Source organism: Accipiter gentilis, chromosome 7 (genome assembly GCF_929443795.1).
Source record: "Accipiter gentilis chromosome 7, bAccGen1.1, whole genome shotgun sequence".
Classification (NCBI taxonomy): Eukaryota; Metazoa; Chordata; class Aves; order Accipitriformes; family Accipitridae; genus Astur; species Astur gentilis.
This window is the reverse complement of record NC_064886.1, coordinates 32,505,930-32,528,248: the sequence shown is the minus strand read 5'-3', so window position 1 is coordinate 32,528,248 and position 22,319 is coordinate 32,505,930. Positions and strand designations below refer to the sequence as shown.

The window sequence follows — 22,319 nt, the reverse complement described above, 5'->3', positions numbered from 1 at the left end:
GATACAACAATAGACCTAATGAAGCAATGCCACTAACTTCAGGAGGTCCAGGATGTCGCTCATTAACATAGGGCAGAACTTGAGACAGGCAGAGAGGAGGGTTCTGTCTCTTGAGAAGATGCACAAATTTATTCTTTGCATCATGACCTTCATATAATAGCAGATAATTTTATTTAAACCTTTTATGTCTCTTCTATAGAGATCGTAATCGAAAAAAGGGAGATCTCTGAATCAGAACACGAGAATAGCAGATTAACCCTTCTGTCCTAATTCCTATCATATACAAAGTTGCCAGAGGAACAGGGGTTAAAGTAAGTCCCCCTTGCACCTATTCATCTCAACCCCTGTTACCATCAATACAGGTGGCCGTGTCCTTCTCCTTACATGCAAACTTTGAGCAAAACCAACGAAACAAAAAACCCCACAGAACTACTTTTTTCCAGATTTTTTTTAATTATGAGGCAGGATAACATCTGATTGAATATGCATCCGTATTTTTGTCCAACTGGGAAATGCAAGGGCCCACGTAGTACAGCATATAATACTGCAACACCTATATTCCCTTCATTCCAGGACACATTCAAGGCCTTTCAGACTTTGTGATGTTAGGTGAACTATACAAAGAATCCCTAAATGTGTCTTGTAAGTATATGTTGCTGTTTTGTATACTAGGTAGCTTATTCACCGGAGTTAACAGTGTTTGCATAGAAAACAGGAATTATAACCAAAATTGAATGGAAATGCATTCATGTTACTGATAAAGAAACAGCATTAGAATCAAGTATTCTTTCCCCCAAGTTTTCTTTTCACATACCTGAGGTGGTCTATATGCACAGGAGAGAGAGACATTCCCCAATTTACTCTGGCTTTTGTCTGAAACTTTCAGTTTCCTCATACTTCTCTACTTGGTCATAACTGTGAACTTACTTACAGGTGGATTATTTGTATACTCTGCCACTCATACAAAAGTACCACTACAAATCAGAGAAGAGATGAATATCCCCAGTAACTTTGGCCATATACCTCAGGCACTCTGAACCACCTGCCAAGTACAACTTATCTTTCCATTACTGCTACAAAATCATCTATTCCCAAGATCTCTGTAACAAACCCAGGAAACAAGGTCTCCTTAGGAGACTAGACAGAATGATAGCACAGTGCCTACCCTGTGTGACTGATTCTGTGTGGCTTGTTTTGGGCATATGGAGTAGTATCATAAACTTCTCTACTAAAAGCTACTGCTTGCTAACCAATTTCAGTGTATGCATTTTAGAGGTATTTTCTAATATGCTTTAGTTAGAAGCAGACACTGTCTCTATCACAGCAGATTAATTTTTTCCTTGCTTCATCTAAATCACTGTGCCCAACTCTGAGTGATGTCTGTGAGGATGACCAGCAGCTAGAAGTCACCTTTGGTCTCCACGGAAACATGCTTTCATCTCTGGCAAGCTGCTTTTGTCTCAGTTGATTATACTTAAGCAGTTGATGGGAAATGGAGTGCATTATTTTAGTGTGTTTTCCAAAGAATCAGAACAGGAAGAGCATAGTTTGCTCTTGCCCTCTGCATCACAGTCAGAACGGACATCTGGTTTTCCATAATCCTGGCATATAACTGCAGTAGAGAGTCATGTAATAGAGACAAACCCCAGAAGTTAAAAAACATCCAAAGTTGTAAAAAAATTAACACCTCTAAGACTTTCAACAATACCCTTACCTATTTCCAGAGTTGAGGAAAGACATGAACCCTTAAAAAAAAAGCTTATATAAGTGTAATGTGTTTTTCTTGTATGCTATTCTTCAAAGATGATTGTTTTAAGTTTTCGATGTTGGTTCCTTATACCTCTTAAAAAGAACAACTGCTTACAGGTAAAGATCCTAAAGGAAAAATTTTTAAGCACAGACAGCAGTTTTATGAACTCAAAGATTCTTCTTTCATAAAAGTAGTGCTAGGTTCCTGATAGACTATATTTTTGGGGGTTTCAAAGCCAAATAATAAATTTAGATTGACAATTTCTGAATAAGAACAAGTGACTACACTAAACCCCTCTGAAGTACATATGGTAGCCAAAATAGATAGCTTGCACAGAAACTAGAATCACCTTAACATTGTATGTAGAAAATTCCAAATTAGTAACTAGAAACAAAACTGATGTGTTAGAATAAAGCCTCAAATTTGTCACAACAACAAACTGAAGAGTCACATTTTCTACAGCAGGATTTCACATATTTACAATTCCTAACAGGAATGGAATTGGTTTGGTTTTTTTTGGGGGGGGGGGGTGGGGGTGTTTGTTTGTTTGGTTTTTTTTAACAACCCTTCAGTTGTACAATAACAACTACAGAAATTTGATTTGATTGGTGCTATCAATGTGTAATCTCTAAAATAAGAGATTGCACATGACAGCTGATCACTAAATTTATATATTTTTAATGGATTTTTTTTTTTTAAGTATCAACCTACCACATCTGAGATGTACTTGTACCTCCTTGAGAGGTAGAAGAAACTGCATATATCACAAAGTTTAGCAAGTTACTTTGTTATTAGAGCTTGAGGAGGAAGAGGCTAGAAAATCTCTGCCAGGATAAAGCAGCAGAATTAAGAGTAAACATTTAGCATTAACATATTTAAGTACCTTTTAAAGCTTCAGGTTAAGTGTAACAAGAGCAAGTATTTCCTAACTGTTGCCTTGATGCTACGAGCCCAGTATTGGAGTTATTCATATGTCCTACTATTGTAACAGTGATTTGTTTCATAAAATTAATAAAACTAAGTCATTGCTGTGGTGCTCAGAAAATGGGAAATTCAGCATTGCCAAATCTTTCCTCAGCTCTCAAAATCTTGCTATTACCAGGAAAAATCCCAATTTCTTAAAAAGAAGTTTCTAGCCTTCTTGGTTATAGAGATCTTTAAAATTTGACAAGTTCAACCTACAAGTTAAAAAACCAGGAAGAAGATTAAGCAAGTAAACTTGAGGCTTCTCCTGTATTTATGCAAGTTCAGTTCTATATGGGAGTAGGATACTTCATCATACCCCTCTTTAGGGTAGGAGAAGAGAAGATAGAAATAGGTTAAAGATAAATAGGCTAAAGAAACAGAATAAGATAAAAATAGGTTGAAGAACAGAATAAGATAAGGAAATATGCTGTATAAGGTGATTTCTTTAGTGTGCTACTAAATTTTAAGATAATTCCAGCTTTAAATTTATTTCACAATATTGGATTAGTTTGCAAAGTGTTTTATGTTCGTGGTGCTCCAAGTAATAGAAATTTCAATTTCCTTTCCTTGTGTCAATTTTATCTTATGTCTCAAATACAAAGTCAGTTCTGTTTATCTAATACTAGATTATTTTTTGTCAAAGTAGGTCATGTACATGCACAACTCTCTCATACCTTTGGACACATAGTTTTAAAGTTTTTCCAGCATAAACAGCTTTTCCCTTTTTAACGGATTTCCCCAAATGGTTACCCTTCATCTATGTGCCAATAGCAATCTGCAAATAAGGAAGCTTATTTAATGTGGCACATAATACTACAGCTGAACATTTTCTTGATTTTGTTGGCCTTTTAATTTAAAAGTTTCTACATTTTACCCACATCCTTTTCACAGAGACTGAACAGAGGTTTTAAGAAACAAACCCTTAACAGACCAGAAATTTACTGTTTGTGAGGAAATGTTTTTTCTATTAACACCACAATACTGTCTGACAAAAGACATTCTTTCACTAAAACTTCTGAATATATATAGGCTGTCACTTTTCATCTGTCACAATCCTATTTTACTAGGAAAGTTATAGGTACAAACATGGTCCTTGTCCATTACTAAAAAGGGACTTCCCCCCCATATGGCTTTTTACACAGCCCTGAAGATAATTGTCCATGATCTTAATATATATTATTTTAGAAATTTTTAGTTGCCATGGGAGACAATTGGCAATGTTCCATGGCACCCAGTGAAAATTTCACCAGGGTTCCCATTACAGGGCTGTTCTGTCAGGATCAGAATTATAACACTTTTTATAGAGACAGTGAAACAATTTTCTTCAGATGGTACTTAGATCTCTTTTGGAAGGGACAATACTATTTTTTACTGGTAAAGGATAGGAGAAAAACAATACATGATTGACAGAAAATAGCTTCGTCGCCTCAACAAGGATCTTGGGACCAGATCATTAGATGTATCATGGCCAGCAGCCTGTGTTTGTAGAAATAGTTTTGTTGGCGCTCTATCTAGAATTCTCCAGTTTTGTTCATAATGCAGTACACAAGGTGTAAAAGAATTCTGGTGCCCAGGAGTATACCCTCCTGAAACTGCTTTAGAAGAGTGTAAATTATGTCCTCTTCAGTACCAGCTGCTGCATCCGTGATCATTCCTAATCTAGGGTGCTTACTCTATACCTGATGCCATGACCTTGGGCAGACTACCCTTTTCAGCTCTAGGGGACTTACTTCCAGCTACATGTTAACAATTTTCAGGAAGGTGGCAATATCTCCACCAGTCTGTTTACTGCTACCTGCTTCACTTACAGAAAATAAATAGGAAGTTGTCTTGAACAACTCAAAAGTAGTAGCCTGCTGTGAAGGCTCTACGTGCCAGTAGCTGTGCGTGTCAGCGTGCCCAGAACCACCCTGACCTGCCCAGGCTCCCACATGCAAGTATGGAGCACTCCAGGCACTCTTCACCCATCCCGCTGAAGTTTGGCTGAGCTAGCTTACCCATTTTAAATACTTAGTTATAATCAGTCACAGAAGCAAGATCAGAACTATGTATCCCTCATATCTAATTTCCTGCCCTGATCATTAGGTCAGAAAATGGTGCACTTTCGCCCTTTGTGCCCCATTGATTTTGCAACCCTTCTCCACGTGTGACACAGCCTCAGTTGGCAAATGAAGAGCAGGCACGCCAAGCCAACAGAGGCAGCTATGGGATGTATAGGAGCCCACAGGCTTGCACCATCTCAGGCAGAATGCAGCTTAAAACACAGACCTCCCACTTAGCTGGATGATCAATGGCCACTAGATAAAAAATGGATTTCACCAACACTATTGGCTTCTTTCTTTATCAGCCTTTTATGTGTTAAAAGGGAGAGGAAGTTCTCTTTAGTTCTCTGAAATAATTACAGGCACCTGCCCTGAAGAGAGCATTTGGGGTTCTGGATCCAGAGCTGGAGAAGGCATTTACGGGCAGAAGTGAAAGTTCAGCTGTTTTTCTATGCTCTGCGCTTCCTCTCAGCTAGCTCTAAGTAACCCTCTGCTCAGAAGGAACATGTTTACCTTTATCCTTCTATAGCATTACAAGTGCAAGCATCTAACTCTGCATTTTGGAGACTTCTCTAGGAATCTAAGAAGTTCAGTAATATGTGACTGGTTAACTTGCAGGCTTCTAATTATTTTCTTAGAACTGACAGGAAAAAACTAGGGAAAAAAAAAAAACTGTGGAAGGCAGCCTTACATATTGAATGACTAACATTCTAGGTAAATATTATTATTTATCACTATCCTATTACCTCCAGAAAATGAAACTCCAAAATAACACATTTTACAAGAACTAAAAAGGAAACAGTTTGTGGAAAGGATTATATAGCTTGCATCACATACCCAAAAACGCCTTTCTTTTTTTTTTCTTCCTCCAAAAGGTACACTCAAGCTTTCTCCTCTGATTCAGATGAAGATAAAACCATAGGTATTAACACCTTAGATAAAACTTTATATTAGCAAGACATAAATAGCAGTATTTTCAAAGCTTCACTAAACAGTTTGCAGTTTTATTAAAGGAGGTGCTTCCACCCCAGAACTCTGTTCAATAGCCTGTATCAAACAACATATTCTGCAGATACAGTAACAGTTTAAACATTCTGGTTGTAATCACAAGAAAAAAGCTAATATTGGGTAATATCTGTTGTTTTTGTCAAGAGCAGCAGCATGTAGAAATGTGTAACAGTACACAAACCATATTTTTCAGTTCCTCGTGTGTTTACGTAATTTAATGGTGATGTTATTTCAGAAAGCAAAATCACTTTGTACAAAAAAGATTTCTTGTTTTTGAGATTAGACCAATAGATTTGGTTATAGCCAATAAGCAAAAAAATCACTTGTGCTTCACTGAACAGAAGGAACTATTATGTGAAGAAGCAAAAGATTTTAAAACATGAAGCCACTCTTCCTCTTAGTATTAAGATTAAACAACTAACAACACAAATACTTCTTCATGGTATGCTTTGATAAATATGACTGTTGGACAAGTGATAAGCAACATGTGCTGTAAAGCATAGCTTTGGATCTTGGAAAACAAACCCTTTTTTTGCAGCTAATTCTTTTCACTCATAAGACAAAGATACAGTATGGTATTGACTGTACACACTAGTTTTATATGCAGAACAAAGTATAAGTGTAATACCCTCAAATTAACAAGTAGGTGTAAAAAAAGAAACCAACCCCAAAACCATAATGCAACCTACCTGACATATTTAAGCAAGGCAGCACTGATGTAAAGATTAAACTGCAAATTAGTATCTCTAGCTATTTCTTTCGCTGGTAGCGAGTTGTTCTAATTTCTCCTGTAATCACATTTGTCCTATTATCTTTAACCCTTACAGCTATATAAAAAGAAAGCAGCTGGGAAGCTTGGAGATATCAGTCTCAAGATGACTGAGCAGGAGAAAGAATTTGCTGGGAAGACTGCTCAGTACCAGCAAGAAATGAAGCACCTCCAGCGCCTGCTGCAAGACAGACAGGAAACCCTTGATGAAGTGCTCCAGCAGAAAAGGTAAGTCAGTCACAGGCAGAAGCAGTCCAATTAGATCTGACGGGTAAAAGGGTGGGGGGAGGCAACTGCACACAGCTGCGAGCTCTTGCTTTTCATCAGAGCCTCACACGGCATATTCCAGGTATCTTTTCTCACTCATCTTTTAGCCATACTGAAAATGCTGAAATGCCTCTCAATTCCCAGCTCCAAGACAGACCTTCTGAAGGGGGAATTTATTCTGGATGACTACTACTACTACTGTTAAGACTTTTTCTTAAGAATATCAACCTGACCCTAGTCTTTGATGATTTTGGGGGGTGGTGTCTATAAATCATCAAGATATATGTTAAATAATTAACAGCATCTTCTACTAGAGGCTAAACACTTTCCCGTCCACACCCCTCAACAGTTTTCAGAATAGCAGCAAACTAAAGGAATTTCATGAGTATGCATACGACTGGTTTCCTTTTGAATCTACCTTACTGTTCTGTTAATAAGTGACTCATATTGGCTACATGCAGAATAATAATAAGAAAAAGGATAATTCAGCAGATTTATACAAGATCATGACTGTCAGTGTTGAAATATCCTTTTACTAGAGTCCTTTAAAGGTATTTTTCCCCTCTGGTAGTGGAGAGCTTCATAGCACATTCATGTTATAGGCATACAGGAAAAACTTTCTACAACTGAAGAGAGGGAAGCAAGCAGTCAACTATTCCACATTTCTCTGGAAATAGTTATTTAGGATTTTTAGCTAATTAAGTGTCTTTCATACCTCTGGGCTCATGGTACAATTTTTTACAGTGGAGGACAGCTAGTTAAATAGAGGTCTTTGTCAATGTGGGATAGAGCATAGTTCAAAGTCCTATAATATGGATCATTCAAAATTTACCTTTCTAGCCCCAAAGTAGGTAAATTGAGATGATGTAACACAGCTGTGTCAAATAATTAATTACACTTTCCATACTGTATACTAAATCACTTTTTCCTCTTCAGTCTGCACGGACTCATTTTTTCTTCAGTAAGCACATAAAATTAATACTTGCAACTAACTTTTAAGAAGCAAGATCTGCACCTAGAACTGCAACATAGTAGTTCATTTAGCAATATGATGATGAAGAAAAAGGGTTTATGGAAACAAGTACAAGATGAACCTCAAAGAGATGTCTTGCATTTCTATAGTCTCCTACATTAATGAACAGTGTAATTGGTGACTGCCTTTTTCTGGTGGTAGTTAAGCCTTAAAGTGTTTATTAGAGTATAATATAATGAATACAACTCTGAAAGTAAAAGATAATTTTTATGTTTATCTTTCAAAGTTGTATTTTGGTTCATGTCATCATCCACTATTTTCCTTTGATAACTATAGTAAAAAGTCTAGATTAAAAAAATGAAATGTCACTAAGAAGTCAGCTGAATTCTATGCCTATATAAGAAAGAATATATTTTTATTCTTATAAAACAAAATCAATAAAACCAACTAACACCACGGCTGATACTGTTCATATAAACTAGTTTTCTCATGTTCCTTTATTCATCTCAAGTATTGCGGTAATATAGTTTCCCAAGGTAATCCAAATACGTATGTACTCCGTTATGCCTATCTGCCAGAAATGAAACATGTATTTTGGTCAGCTTTGTGTATTTCTGGATCTATAAGACTTATTATTTTCTCTCTCCCTTCCCTCCACACAGTCACAGAAGAAGGAAGGGAAAATTATTTGTAGTTTAGATGTTGATAGTCATCTGTAGCTTGGCAACTGAAGTCACTACGCCAGAACAGTATCAAACATTTATATTTATTTCCACTACTGTTTACAGAGTAAAATTTATAGTCCACAGAACTATCTAGCTGATAATGTTTCAATTCAAAATACCTGTATAAACATTAAGGTAAGTGCATTCAGTAAATATATCGTATATTAGATGCTCTAATTTCAGTGTTTAAGTAATGAAAAATTAAAGTAGCATACCACACTTTTAAGCAGGAAAGCCAGTTTAAATTAAAATTTAGCTGAAGGTATGCTGACTATTTGGATAGCTAATTTTGCGTTTTATTAAAGTTACAATTTCTCTTTAGGAATACTATAAAACAAATTAAGCTAATTTAAAATCACTGACCGGAGTCAGTCTAGTCAAAAGCACTGTAAGTAGGTGAAGACAGAAAACTTCTTTCCTATAACTGCTTTTGCTCTTGCATTTAGTTTTATAATAGCGGAGCTGAGAAGCGACAGCAAGTCTGACTCGGCTACTGCCATGAAGTTCTTTATCATAAAAGTTTACCATATTTCTTGTAAAACAAGGGAAGATACCACTTCAGGTCTGGAAACAGCACCGTTCTTGCAGCGAGACACTACACCAGAGATAAACAGCCCCACGGCAGTAACCTGAACAGGACTGTAGCAAACCTGACTGATAGCAGGTCAGGGCCCTGTTATCATGGCACATTACATAGTACCAACGTGCCCAGAGGTAGAGCTACTGCAGATCACAGCATGTTCAAAAGTAATGTTTGTTTAGACATTTGCACAGCAGTGATACTCATATGCTTCCTCATTTTTATTTCTTCTCTCATCATTGTTTTTGACAAATCAACATCCAAACTAACATGGGCTTCATAAAACATAATAAAGGTAACTTTCCTTTGAAACCTTCTCCCCCTCCTGCATCATCTTTCACCTGATGACAAAAATCAGGGGTTGCACTACTTACTCATTGTGTCCAAGAGAACAGAATTTTTCTGCTTGGTTTTTGAAAAGAAATGCATATAGGTATGTTCTTTTGATAAAAGCTTTTAAAGCTTCTGAAGATAATGCAAAGTTTACCTTCCTAGAAGCTGCTCTGTAGAGCCTTCTCAATTATTACAGCCTTTGCTAAAGGATATTAGAAATTCACAGCAAGCTTTTGCCTAAAGCAACTGACAAGAAACCAGTATCATTTTCTGTTCTTCAGGTAGCTGATAATCATGACATTTTTATTGTTTACAGAGTAATCTTATGAGTCATCATTATCACATACCTTTCCTTAAATAAAATATATTGCATGCTTCAGATATAAAGTTGTTAATGTGGTTCTAGGGTACAGAAGCAGGTTCATAAATGCCTCAAGTCTTATTTCAAAGGACACTTACCTTTATGAGTTTTCTAGGTCACAGTGTATTTCATAAGTCATCTGCAGAGGAGCAGTACTTCAAGATAGTTACAGCTGCCATACTTTGGATGTTAAATGCAGGTTTGAAAGTCTTAGTAATGAAACTGCTTTAGACTGTCCTCAGAAGAGGGTCGACAGTAGAAAAGCTTCACAGCCATGCACAGGCAAGGGAGAGAAGCTGTCTTATCTGTAGGGCTACACATAAAATTGTAACCATGATAAAAATGTTGATCTTCGTGATAAGGTTTATTTAAATAAACTGTTACAGGATAGATGAAAATTAATTCTTGAGCCAGAAGCACAAAGAAGATTCTCAGAGATTAAGGCTGAATGAATTTAGTCCAGCGAGGGCAGAAAGCTCTGTCTTTTGTAAAGAAGAATCTGCTTTCAGAATCTGCCTCCGTTAACTTTTTCACCCTCAACCATCAGTACAGCATTGGCGGCTAGGTTAGGTAGAGGTTGAATGGAATTTTTATTTTTACTCATTTAAGTGACAACAGCCTACATTTATGAGAAACAAACTTAATGCTTTTTGCCTAAAGACGTTTGGAAACAGGACACATTTACTACTGAATACATATCTAGTTTTAAATGCTAAGTGATAAAAGACTAGTATTGAAGAGGTAAACCAACTGCTATGGGCACAACGGAATAAGCAAGGGTTACCCAATAGGCTGTGATCTGTATAGGGTAACGTCACAGTAGTCACAGTCAAGGATAGTAATGCTTTGCAGAGCTTGACAGAATTTCTGGTGAGATCCAGAAAAATGCGAGAAGGGTAGTGAGGGCCATTGCCCAGTGAAGTAGGAGCAAGGAAATTTTGGTGTTGAGAAAAAAGTACAGGCCATCAGCAGCTAACTCCGAGTTCCTAAGACAACTAGGTGGTCATGATACGGTGGCAAGATATAAGGACACCTCCTCCCCAACCTATTTTGCTGAATGTGGTTTTTTTTTTACATTTTGATTAGGTCAGAATTTTAAAACAAACAAACAAAAACCTTGCAGAGGCAAAACCCCCTTGTCTAACTACAGCTGGGTTCTAACTGCTACTTGTTGTATGCTAAACTGAAATCCAGCTGAACTATAAGAGCTGTACATTCTGCCATGCTGAAGAGCCTTACCTATGACTGCAGTATACTGCGTGCAAAGCCAGGAGCATCTGCGATGTGCTTCCTTGACAAAAACATGCTTTGACTGCTCATTCCAGAGCAAAGTCAGCAAGTGCTTTCCAATTCTGCATCTCTGGGCTCCTTTAAAAATTAATCCTCTAAGAAGAGTTCAGATACACCACCATCTCTAAAGGCATCTGTTTCCTTGCTACTGAAGTAATTTTATTCATGTGGATACTTTTAAAACTAGTATCTTTAAACTAATTTTTCTGAAATCGATGCAGTTGCCATTGAACTGAACATATGGACTGAAAATGAGCATCTAATTTGTCAGGCATGCTGACAGCATTAAACTACAGTTCAGAATTCAGTGATCTTTAGTTTCGTCTTCAAATTTTCTCTGCCTCAAGCACATACAAGTATTAACAATGAAACAATCTTTTTAAAAAGAGTGTTGGTTTTAGAAATTAGCAGGAGAAACAAAGCCTGGGTAATGTGCACTACAATAAGAGTAAACCAGATTAAGTTCTTGTATATTAGTATTAGAACATAAAGAGTGCTGTGCACACTGCATGCAGACTCCAGTTGGAGGGAAGTAGCAACAGAGAACAGGAGCTTGTCCCTATCAAGATATACAAGTTAATTTAAAAATAAAACAAGATGCTGAAAGTGTTCCATGATCACAATACAAAGGGCCCATCTCAACCAATGGGTGAAACTCAGGATGGCTTGTTGGGGGAGTTCAATCGTGTAGCGTTACTCTTTGTGCCTCACATCTCCCAAAATGTAAGCTGAGGATAATTGCCTTTATAAAGCATTTTGAAGCATATACTGAGTAACGGGTAATATTAGACACTCTTACTGCTGGCTCAAGGAAAACTATACTTTGCGAGAACAAAGTCATCTACAGTTTTGGTGTTTCAAAAGCAAGAGGTTGCTTCTCAATAGCTTTTTAGAGACTTGGCAGAAATGGAAAGGTCCAACCCATTAATGTGGCTTCTCACATTCTTGAGCAGTCTTGGGCTACTCTTAGCAACTGTACTACTTTCACCTGCCTTTGTTTACTTTAATTCCATCCTTAATGGTTAATGATCCCTTATTCTATCAAAAGTTCCTTCCAAGCAGTATATATAAGGATAATCTTAAGGCCTTCTCAATAAGGTGGGTTTGGTTTTTTTTCACCTTCTATCTATACAGCCAATCATAGGGTGAAACAAAATTAGATGGTACTATGTCTGGGCCACTTTCTACCACTTTTTTTTTTTTTTAACATTCTCAGTGTTATTGATCACAAAGGGCTCTGTAAGAAGTACTGATTATGTATTTTCTAGTATACTCCTTTTGCCAGAAATGTTGAGATTAAAATGCTGTCAGGTTACAACATTTATGTTTTACATTTTTCTCTCTCATTTTTAGAACCTGGTTTTCAGAAAAATTTGTGTAAAGGGCTAGCTCTATTAAGTGCTTCAGGTGGTGGCCTGGAGTAATTGTGTTAGCAAAGTCTGTACCATGAAGATTTGTGTGCTCAGTTTCTACACAATAGCTTTCCACTTCAAACGATCTTGATTTTCTGATTATTTTGTACTTTGACATATGCTAGAAGCAAGTCAGAGGAAACCCAAGAGCTTAACCTTGACCAAATATAACTTACTAAAAAGTCTGTGGCTGGAATACACTGCATTATTAAATGATGTCAGCTGCCATATTTGAAAAAAACCACAACTTTTTCTTGAGAAAAACATTAAATAATTCATTCATTTATGCTTGGGCAGTCAGAGAAATCAGGCCATAAGGTTATAATGCCTTAAGGACTGTCCTTCACCATCTTTGCCTCCCCCATGGCGGGGGGGGGTGGGGTGGGGGGGGGAAAGGTTTACAACACTTCTCTTTGATGTCCACAACAAGGCATTAGCTAAGCACAAAGTCTGACTTGTGGTTTGATCAGACGTTTTTAGCCTCTGAGTGGAGAGATGCAGAACTCTTGGCACCTGGCAGAAGGGACGTACCTGTTACAGGAGGCAGAACTGCAGTCACAACAGATCCTGATTCAGTGGCAGTTGTGGTATTTGGATCTCACAGGCACTACTCTTTTGTGAGGACTTAATCCAACTTATTACATGGGTCCAAATCTTTTTTTTCTGATTGTATCCTCACTAGCATTACATTTAGTCGGCTTTTTTAAAACCAGGAACAAATTTCAGCCTTATAATTTCAAGTAGCTAAATACATGCAGTTTGTAATTTGCTTATCCACATACTGTAATTATGTACTGCCAAAAAGTGTTTTTAAAATTAGGATTTCTCTTCATTTTTTTCTAGGAAAGTGGAAGGGGAACTTGAAATCATTTGGGAATCCACATCCAAAGAAAACAGGAGAATGAGAGAACTCTTACATAAATCCCTGGGGAAGAACAACATGTGGAATACTGTCACAGTTCATGAGCCACACTTAGATGAAAGCTCTCAGAAAGACCTAGTTTACGGACACGATTTTAGCTATTGTGATGTGAAGCCTTCATCTCCTACTAAAAATGAAATTCAAGAATAATGCATTATGCACCTCATCCAAGAAAGAGACCTCAGTGCCTGAATTTGACTCTCTTCAACACAAGATGTAACAGAACACTCACCCTCTTCAAAATCACCGTATATTCTAGTGTCAAAATGACAACAGCATATTCTCCAGCTGTACTGTCAAATAATGTAAGTCTAGCCTAAAATGTAACTTCACTTTTTGAAGAAAAGGCTATTCCTTAAGGCAAAATGTGGTACAGCTCTAAATTAACATAAAAAGACAAGTATCCGGTTAACAAGGTAAACAACTGGTAAGCTTGGTGTTCTAGCAGACACACATACCTTGCCACAAAACACGTAAACAGCATGATAGAAAGCCCCCAATATGGTAAATAATGTGTCTCTATTATAGATGTTCTAATTATAAGGTCAAATTTCAATAAATTCTTCCCAAATAAACTATAGACGGAGTACGACCAAAGTTGAAAAAACCCCGCGTCGTCTGTTCTCATTGTTGGTGATGAAGCATCTTGACATCCTAAGATGGCCTTATACCAGACTGTCTGCCAAAAATCCTGTCATCTCAAGGACAGAGAAAAATTAGACTATGAAGCAGGCAAGACAGACACATCCTTAGGGACGACTGGTGGTGCCTGAACGCACAACTGTCCACTAAGTAGATGTACAAGAGCTCCTACCATACTTTTGCCAAGGGGATGACATGCCAGGAGAGGATGTAGCCCTCCTCCAGATGGTCTTGTTCATCCCACTTCAGAAGCCGCTTTTTTTCCCAGAGCATTCTCTGCAGCAGTGCCAGTCTTCAGATTATTATGATGCATATTTGTCTTAGCTTTCATAATTGTTGATTTTTCACAATATTGCACATAAGTATCGTAGTAGCGTGTATTAGTATGAAGTGATTTTATTTTGGATTTACATATAACTTGCTGGATCAGCTTTTTGCTTCATTTCCATAACAAAACCTAAATGGTACCAGAAAACTAAAGAACTGTTAACTATAGTAGCTGTATAATACTAGAAATAATGAAGAACCTCATTGGCTTTGATCAAAGTTAACAAAAAGAGTAGAAAACCAAGTTAAATACCAAAAAGAATACATACTGTTTGTTGTCTAGAAAGTTTCCTGCTTTCTTGAGGCGTTTTCCTTCAGGCTAAGGCCATGACTCAGCAGAACAGGGTTATTTAAGAGAGGGTGGGGAGAGCACCTTAACACCACGATTTTTAGTATCGTGTGTATGTACTGTGTTTAAAGCCAGCTTCTGCAATACAGTGCAAAGTCAGAGACTCTACGACTCTCAAAGCACTCGCAAAACCTTAGTGCACTCAGGTATCACCCTGAGACACAAAACACCAAGGCAGCCAAGTTGTAAATACATACCAGTCCTACAATCAGTGGGATTTTAATATGTACTTTAATTACTTTCCCTTTGCTGGAAATAAGTACAACAACCTTACCAGCTCATCAAGATAAAACTTCAACACGCCACTTAAACTTGGACTAACAAAACTAGCACTGCTATCTTATGGTCTCCTCCTAGAGACTCCACAAGAGGTACAGCTTCAAATTCTTTCTCCTGGCTTTTCCAACTTAATTATTTTAGAACTCTGATTCACAGTAACGACCAAAAACATCAGAAACGATTTTTAAGCAGTCTTAATATGTGAAGTTGTCAGGGGTTTTTTTTCCTGGGGTTTTGGGGGAGGGGAGAGTGGGAGGTGGTCTGGTGCTAAACCAGTCCTGTCTCCTGCCTTCCCTGAATTTGAAATGCCTGAAATGCCTATTCAGACAAGTCATACATAGACTTCAGAGACACACACGCTCCCCTCATTTCCAATCTGCAAGTATGTTTACAATAATCCTGAAAGAACATCAAGCAAACATGGCTATACCCACCTTGTTTTTCATGTTTTTGAAGGCAGGCTTTGAAAATAAAGTCTTCTACATCATATTTTCAAGATAAGCATCTCCGAGGATGCAAATGCAACCTTGGAACTGCATATGTAAATGATTTACATATTCTTCTAATCTGTTTTTAATTGTCCTTTTGAATGTCTCAGTATTTTGTAAAAAGAAACAACTTCACAGGGAAAAACTATCATATTGGTAATTGTTTAGAAACAGAAATGAGATTTTCAAAACTCTCTTAATATTGGCTTAAGTGTTCTTCCACTGAGGTAACTGGGAATATTTTAGAATTACACTTCTGCCACATCTGCTTCCCATTTTCACAGCAACACTCTTCAACACTATGATCAGAAATGCTACACTTTTTCATTTGCATATCATTAAAACATTAAGTTGAACTTTAAATGAGCTAACAACATTTAATTAAATCCCTAGGAGATTATCCATACTCAGTTTCCACAGCATTTGCAAGAAAACTGAGAAAACACTATGTTCCATGGATGAAAAAGTGCTTTTGTGGCTCAGGACCACTTTTTTGGCATACCAAAAAATCCTATTAAAAGATACTTTAAATACATATGTGGGTATCACCCATTTAGCATTCCTGGATATTAAAATCCTGGAATTGCTTCAGATTAACAAAAGCAAACACATCTGCAAGAGTGTCAAGCGTTGTACAAATAGAATTAATGGTCAGACTGCTGCTTCTCTCCAATTCCCAGTTAGGAAAGAAGGTAATTTTCTACTTTATCAACAGCTAAAAGAATTGTTTTTCCCTTAAGTCTTTTTCAGAGGAAAGATAAATCTTTGGCTCCAGATGTTTTTCAGCTTGCATTAAAACACCTGTTTTTCCTATGTTTCTACGTACAAAAAGTACATGAAACAATGTTTATTGCAGACTACTGATTTTAGGATTAGAAAAAACATAAAAGACAGGTATTACACATATAAATGTTCTCTGAAAAAATGCAAATATTTTTATTAAAACACACAACATTTAAACGCTAAGTAAAAAATCCCAGAAAAATCCCACTGAAATTACTAAAAAAATTGGTAATTTCAAGAGTTAAGGTTGCCTGGTAGGCAATACCACTACTGAAAATAATAAAAAATCCAATGTCTCAAAAGCTAGCTAGAAGAAATAAAGAGAGTTTAAAGGATGATCACCATGACTTCTATGCTTCAGCAGCAGTTAAAATAATTTTCTTTGAGCACTGGAAAAAAAATCTGAATAAGCCACTAGAAACCAACTGAATTAGAGGCATTTTGTATATTTTAGCAGTTACTCTTTCCAGCTTCAGAATATTGAAGACTGAGGTAATTCTAGGAGGTGCAATTAAAGAGAATTTAGCTGCATTATTTGATAACCAAACCCACTTACTACAGAGTTACCACAGAGTTTATCAGTACATTTCATTTTTAAAAAAATCTTTAAAAATCACATGCATTTTAAATTCGTAATGTACACTCCCCTGAACACACACACACACAATATTGAAGTCAACTGCTTGAAAATGCCACCCAAGGAAGGTACTGAAGTCCGGATGCCAGCACCAAGCACGGTTAAGAAGCATCGAGTACTTTTACAACTTACCCTTACAGATCAAATTATATGCAATTACATGCTATTTGAAAATGGGTGTTACAGAAGTGAAGAGTTACGTAGTAGAAAAGAGTTTGTTGACATCAGGTTCTCGGGCTTTGCAAACACAGTCCAGAATGCAGTGCCCTGTCCCAGTCAGTGCCTAATCCACTGACCACACAGTTCAACAGCATCACTACGGCATTAACTGCTGTCAACCGAAGCTGCACCTTGGCAGGTCGATGCCCCTAACTGGCCTGACAGAAGTTTTGGTAATGCTTGGGAACGGTAATTGAAGTCGCACAGAATTGTGACAACTGGCCACAGACCACCCCATTCCTTTAGTTACCAGAACGCTGTGCAGTTTTTGTTAGAATGCTTGTGTCGGTTCAGTAAAACTGCTTTATTTCTGCCACTGGGAAAATAGGTCCTTCAGCATGTCCTTAGGTTAACAGGCCTATAAACACAGTTCCTATGTTCTGTTACAACTTAGATTAGGCAAATAAACCCATCATGAGCCACAGGAAGATGCAATGTAACCAACACACTGAAGAATAGATAGATAGATGGGCTGAACTTAACTGTTACAATACAGAGATCTTGTCTTTCGCAGGCTGAAAACAGCTGGAATATACCTCTTGCCACGTACTGCTGTAGAATGTGGGCATTTATCCAGCAGAAGGAACTCTGATTCAAGTCACATAACTTAAAAAACCCAAAAACCACACACCAAAACAGTTCTCAATTTTCCACATTCTAACCTAATTCTAACCTAACCCATTTAGAGCTAATTATTTTTCCTGATTTCAGATGGAACCAAAGTATTATGTAATTTGTTTATCAATACCAAACACACAAATACATCCTACCATGCAAGTACAAGATCCATCCTTTTGAAACAAACAGAAAACATTCTTCTCTGGTATTAATTTCTCATTACAAATTAATTCCATAAAGACACACAGCCAATGGAACAACATTATCAGTGAATCAGATGCCAGTGCTGGAAAGTCTAGGCTGTAACATACTTAAATTATGTTCCAGTCAAAAAAAAGATTGATAGTGTTTCTGAAACTCATTTTACTTTATCAAAGGAGCAGGTGAAATGGACAGATTAAATAAAGGGGTATCAGGCAGACAAATCTAAAGAAATAGATGCATCTCATAACAGTGTGAAATAATAGTTAAAGAATAAAGTGATCAGCAGTTCTCAGGTATGGCCACCAAGGACCTGCCGAGAAGTGACTGGGCAGGACAGCATTACACTGTTTTACTTCAGCTGTCAGATGCAACTGCCTTCCTTACCTTTTCCTTTTACAGCCGTATTAAAAACCCAATTCAAACACACTGCTACCTTATGCTTCAAGTGACAGTGATTCTTCTCCGCAGTTGTATTCTTGCTGTGCTGCAGTACTTAACAGGAAGATAGGAAAGAGAGGTGCTACAGAAGTTTAATACTTATTAGTTCTCCTCCCTGCTGGTCACATGATTTTAATCATCTTGCAATTCCAAGCAGAAGCCCAAACACTTATCAGATTTTGGTATGAAAAAATTGTTAGCCCATATATAGTCTAAAATAATGCAGTCAAAAGGCCAGGGGATCAAGACAGCACTACAAAAAGTAGTTGAAAATTAATTCTTGCACCCTAAATTTTAGCAATGTACTAGGGACAGAACTAGTTCTTTAGGCTTACAGAGCTAACTATTAAGCACAGACACAAGAACTAGAGCTTCCTTGTAATTAGCCAGTATAAACAATTCTGTGTTAGCATGTCAAAACTTACAGGTGATACAAGGTATTTCAAAAAGGCCAACTTAAAAACCACATTTGTCAAAGAAACCTTCGTCAAAGAAAAATGTATTTCACAGCACTGCATTTTCTACAAACCAGATGCAGCCTTTTTACCATCATTGCAAGTATTTTGTTTCTGATACAAAAGCTAACTAAAAGCAACTAAAGAAACTCCTACCCATTCAAAATAAACCTGCATGTCCATATGTTTCATGATGTTGAACTGCTTGGGTGATAAGATACCAAATCAAAAGAAAACTATATCTGATGGCTTTGATGTAGTTGCACAGTGCATAAACAATAGGACTCGACTCTTAGGGATTGCTGTCACCCTGCTTTAAGATACACGAATTGTAACCACAAATATTATTGTAAATAGTAGAAATTCAGCTCTTTTTCAAACTTCATATATAAAGCTTTATTTTTCAAAGAAGTCACCCTCACAAAGTCTGTGATCCTTATGAATGGAGATGATGACAGTGGTCATAAATCATTAAATGGTCATTAAGACCAAAGCCATCAGCTTCCAGTACACTGAGCTTCTCTTTACAACAGGATATGCTTAGAAGATACGAACAGCATCTAAACGGAGTACTGCTATAAAAAAATGAGAGCATGAAAAAGCATGCAAAATGGGCAAGGTTTACAGTATCAAGGTAGTAGGTGATCTCATATGATCTTACCACCTTTGCAAATTTTTGAAGATTTTGGTTACAAGGGATGTTGTACTTTTACTTAGAGAAAAAGTGCTCACCATGTAACACTGTACACAACACCTGCTGGCTCCTGCTTTTGCATTCACATTTATCAGGTGTCAACTGACACACAGTAAAATCCTTGTGCTAGCACCTGCAAAAGGCTGTTCAAATGACCTGCACCAACACAGCAGAAAGATCCATTTCATCTTGCTTCATCTGAGAAAAAAAAAATTAAGCAAACAATGCAGAAGAATAAAATGTAAACAGTGTATTGTATTGTACTATAGGTAATTCTTTAAGAACTACAAAATTTAATATATTATCTCTTACAGTATTAGACACGGCTGCAGCTGACCCCCAATTAACTACTAGGATCTAGTTATCTTACCTTTTCTCCACAGAGTGAAAGACGACTTCCCCCACTACAATTTCTTCTTTTTAAACCCTCTAGCCCTATTATTATACAATACTTGTCATTGACCAATTTAATTGTTCCCACTCCTTGCTACTACATACAAAAATGCAATACTGCTAAACCACAAGAAAGCTAACCATCTGGCAACATTTACCGTAGGTTCATCTTTAGAGGGAGCTTCTGGGAAACACAAAGTTACAGATTTCTTCTCTAACTAATGTGTGAAAACTAAGGAAGAAACAGAACTTGTAATCATTCTTTGCTTTTCTGTTAACATCAAGGATAGAAATAAATTACTTCAAGTAACCTTTGAACCGAGCCACACAAAGTAATGGGATGAAGTTCGTGGAAGAAAACAACATTAGGAGAAAGTACCAAAGGTGCAATCTGAACTTTAAAACAACTGCCTTCAGAAACTCAAAATCCTCAAGTTGACAGAGAGACTGCAGAGCTTCTGTCACGTGCATTCATGTAGAACTTGTTACCTAAACTCCAAAGTACTACCACGTACTTTGTGGACATCGTATGGGTATCGTAAATCTCTGAAGCCTGTACCTCCTGCAGCAATTGAATAGACAAACAAAGGTCTATTTTCCTCTCTCCAGCTGGCATGATTTGCCTAGAAATCATTTTGCACATATCAAAGCACATACTGCAAATCCAGCTTGATGTTCACAAGCATAAATTCAAATCTTTCAGGATGTTTTGTATATACAGTAATTAAGCAACCACAAAAGCTTTTCATGATTCGAACTATGTCTTATGAAGCTGGTACATTTGTTCTGGTTTCTCTCCCATGCTTGGTGTAGTTTTCAGCACTCTACAGAAAAAACTAGGATCACTGAAAAACGCCCTTATAGGAGGATTTACAGGGCCACCACTGGCAGGTGCTCGTCCGATGTTTCATTAAAGGTGTGTAATAAAGAAATCCTTCTAACTTCTTTAGGCACTATGTTCTAGTCCTTCATCAGCGCACTCTATTAGACCATCCTCCCTATTTTGTTGTATTCACAAATTTGTACATTCACAGTATTTTCAGTCAGCTGCAACACAGCCACTGAACAGAGCAGACCTGGGACACACTCCTGTAGAACAAACCTTTTCCCAGCCTGACAGTGAGCCACTCCTCCTTTCTGCCTAAGTTTTTCAATTAGTTCATCTACTCTATTACAGATTATTTTTTAATTTTTTTCTTTTAGATCTTCCCTCCACAGTTTGCTGGTGAGAATACAAAGAGAGTAACCAATAAAAATCCTTCCAAAATTGATATACATATTTTACTGTTTCTTTCCTATCCACTTGACTTATTACTTTGAGAAATAAAACCAGTTTATTTTCACAGAATTATTGATAAATTCATACTCACTACAATTCATTCCTTTATAGGCCAATGTCACAGCTATTATTGCTAGGGACTACAGTATTACAAAGAAACAAACAATACTCTTCCTATTCGCAGAGCTAACAACTTTTATGCATCTTTAAAGTGCTGAAATGAAGAATTAACTATCCTGTTATGAGTAAATCATCACCTTGTATTTAGAAACAAGTTCCAAACACACTCAAGTGTGAACGTGTTGGAATTTTGCATAATCAAGTAAGTGAGCTTGGTTAGCACACAGATATTGAAGACAACTGTACCTAAAAGCCCCAGAACTTGCTGAGATTTTAAAAAACATGTTACTTCACCTTGTTTCATAGATACTATACTAAATATAGATACTATACGAAACAAATGATTTGGCTGTTTTATTCTACTAAAAAATCTTTACTGCTGCCAATTTTTTTTCTGTTACCCACCTGACATTAGCACTTATTATTTTACCTCTACCACTGCTGACAGAGCACACCAATTCTGTTATACTGCACCTTCCTTCTGCTTACTCTATCTTCTAGTTGTAAGTTGAACCAATGAGGTAGTTTCAGCTTCCTTTCACAAAACATAAGAACACTGAGAGTTCTTCAATTCCTGTCAAGAAACTGAGAAGATTCAGAATTTGTGGAACTGTCTGTAGTCATATTAAAGTTTCATTGCTGCATTTACTGAGCATATTCTGTCCATAATAACGGACCTTAATTTTGATTAAATAATGTGATTATAAATTCAAAAAGCAAACACCACCTTTCCAAAACCAAAACAAACCACTGGAGAGTCTGGAGTAAACCTCAGTAGTTCCAATGCATTTTCCAACTACTGTTAAAATATACTGGCATTACTTCTTACTCTGTTGTCAGAGCAGCTGACATATGCTGTGCTTCGGTTGTTGTGTAAATAGCAGGGAGATTCTGTTACTCAACAGACACTTTAAGGTAAGTATGCCCTAATGTCCAGTGAACTAAGGGTCATTCATTTTCTAATTTCTAGCCCATTAGAAAATTTCCCCCCACCCA

The 22,319-nt window shown here is 37.1% G+C and overlaps 1 protein-coding gene across 9 annotated transcripts in view; it reads left to right on the top strand.

The window, feature by feature from the left end:
* The window catches only part of CEP89 (centrosomal protein 89), a 38,795-nt gene extending 24,073 nt beyond the window's left edge, over positions 1–14,722 (top strand). For 5 of the 9 annotated variants that reach the window (XM_049804663.1, XM_049804660.1, XM_049804664.1 and 2 more), the window contains 2 exons: positions 6,594–6,763; positions 13,320–14,721. In XM_049804663.1, the coding sequence (XP_049660620.1) occupies positions 6,594–6,763; positions 13,320–13,548 (399 nt within the window). In that variant the 3' untranslated portion in view covers positions 13,549–14,721. Of the gene's footprint in view, positions 1–5,633; positions 5,681–6,593; positions 6,764–6,909; positions 10,801–13,319 lie in introns of those variants that run through there. The other 4 variants (XM_049804661.1, XM_049804659.1, XM_049804662.1 and 1 more) reach the window with 4 other exon arrangements.
* The last annotated feature ends 7,597 nt before the right edge of the window (positions 14,723–22,319 follow it).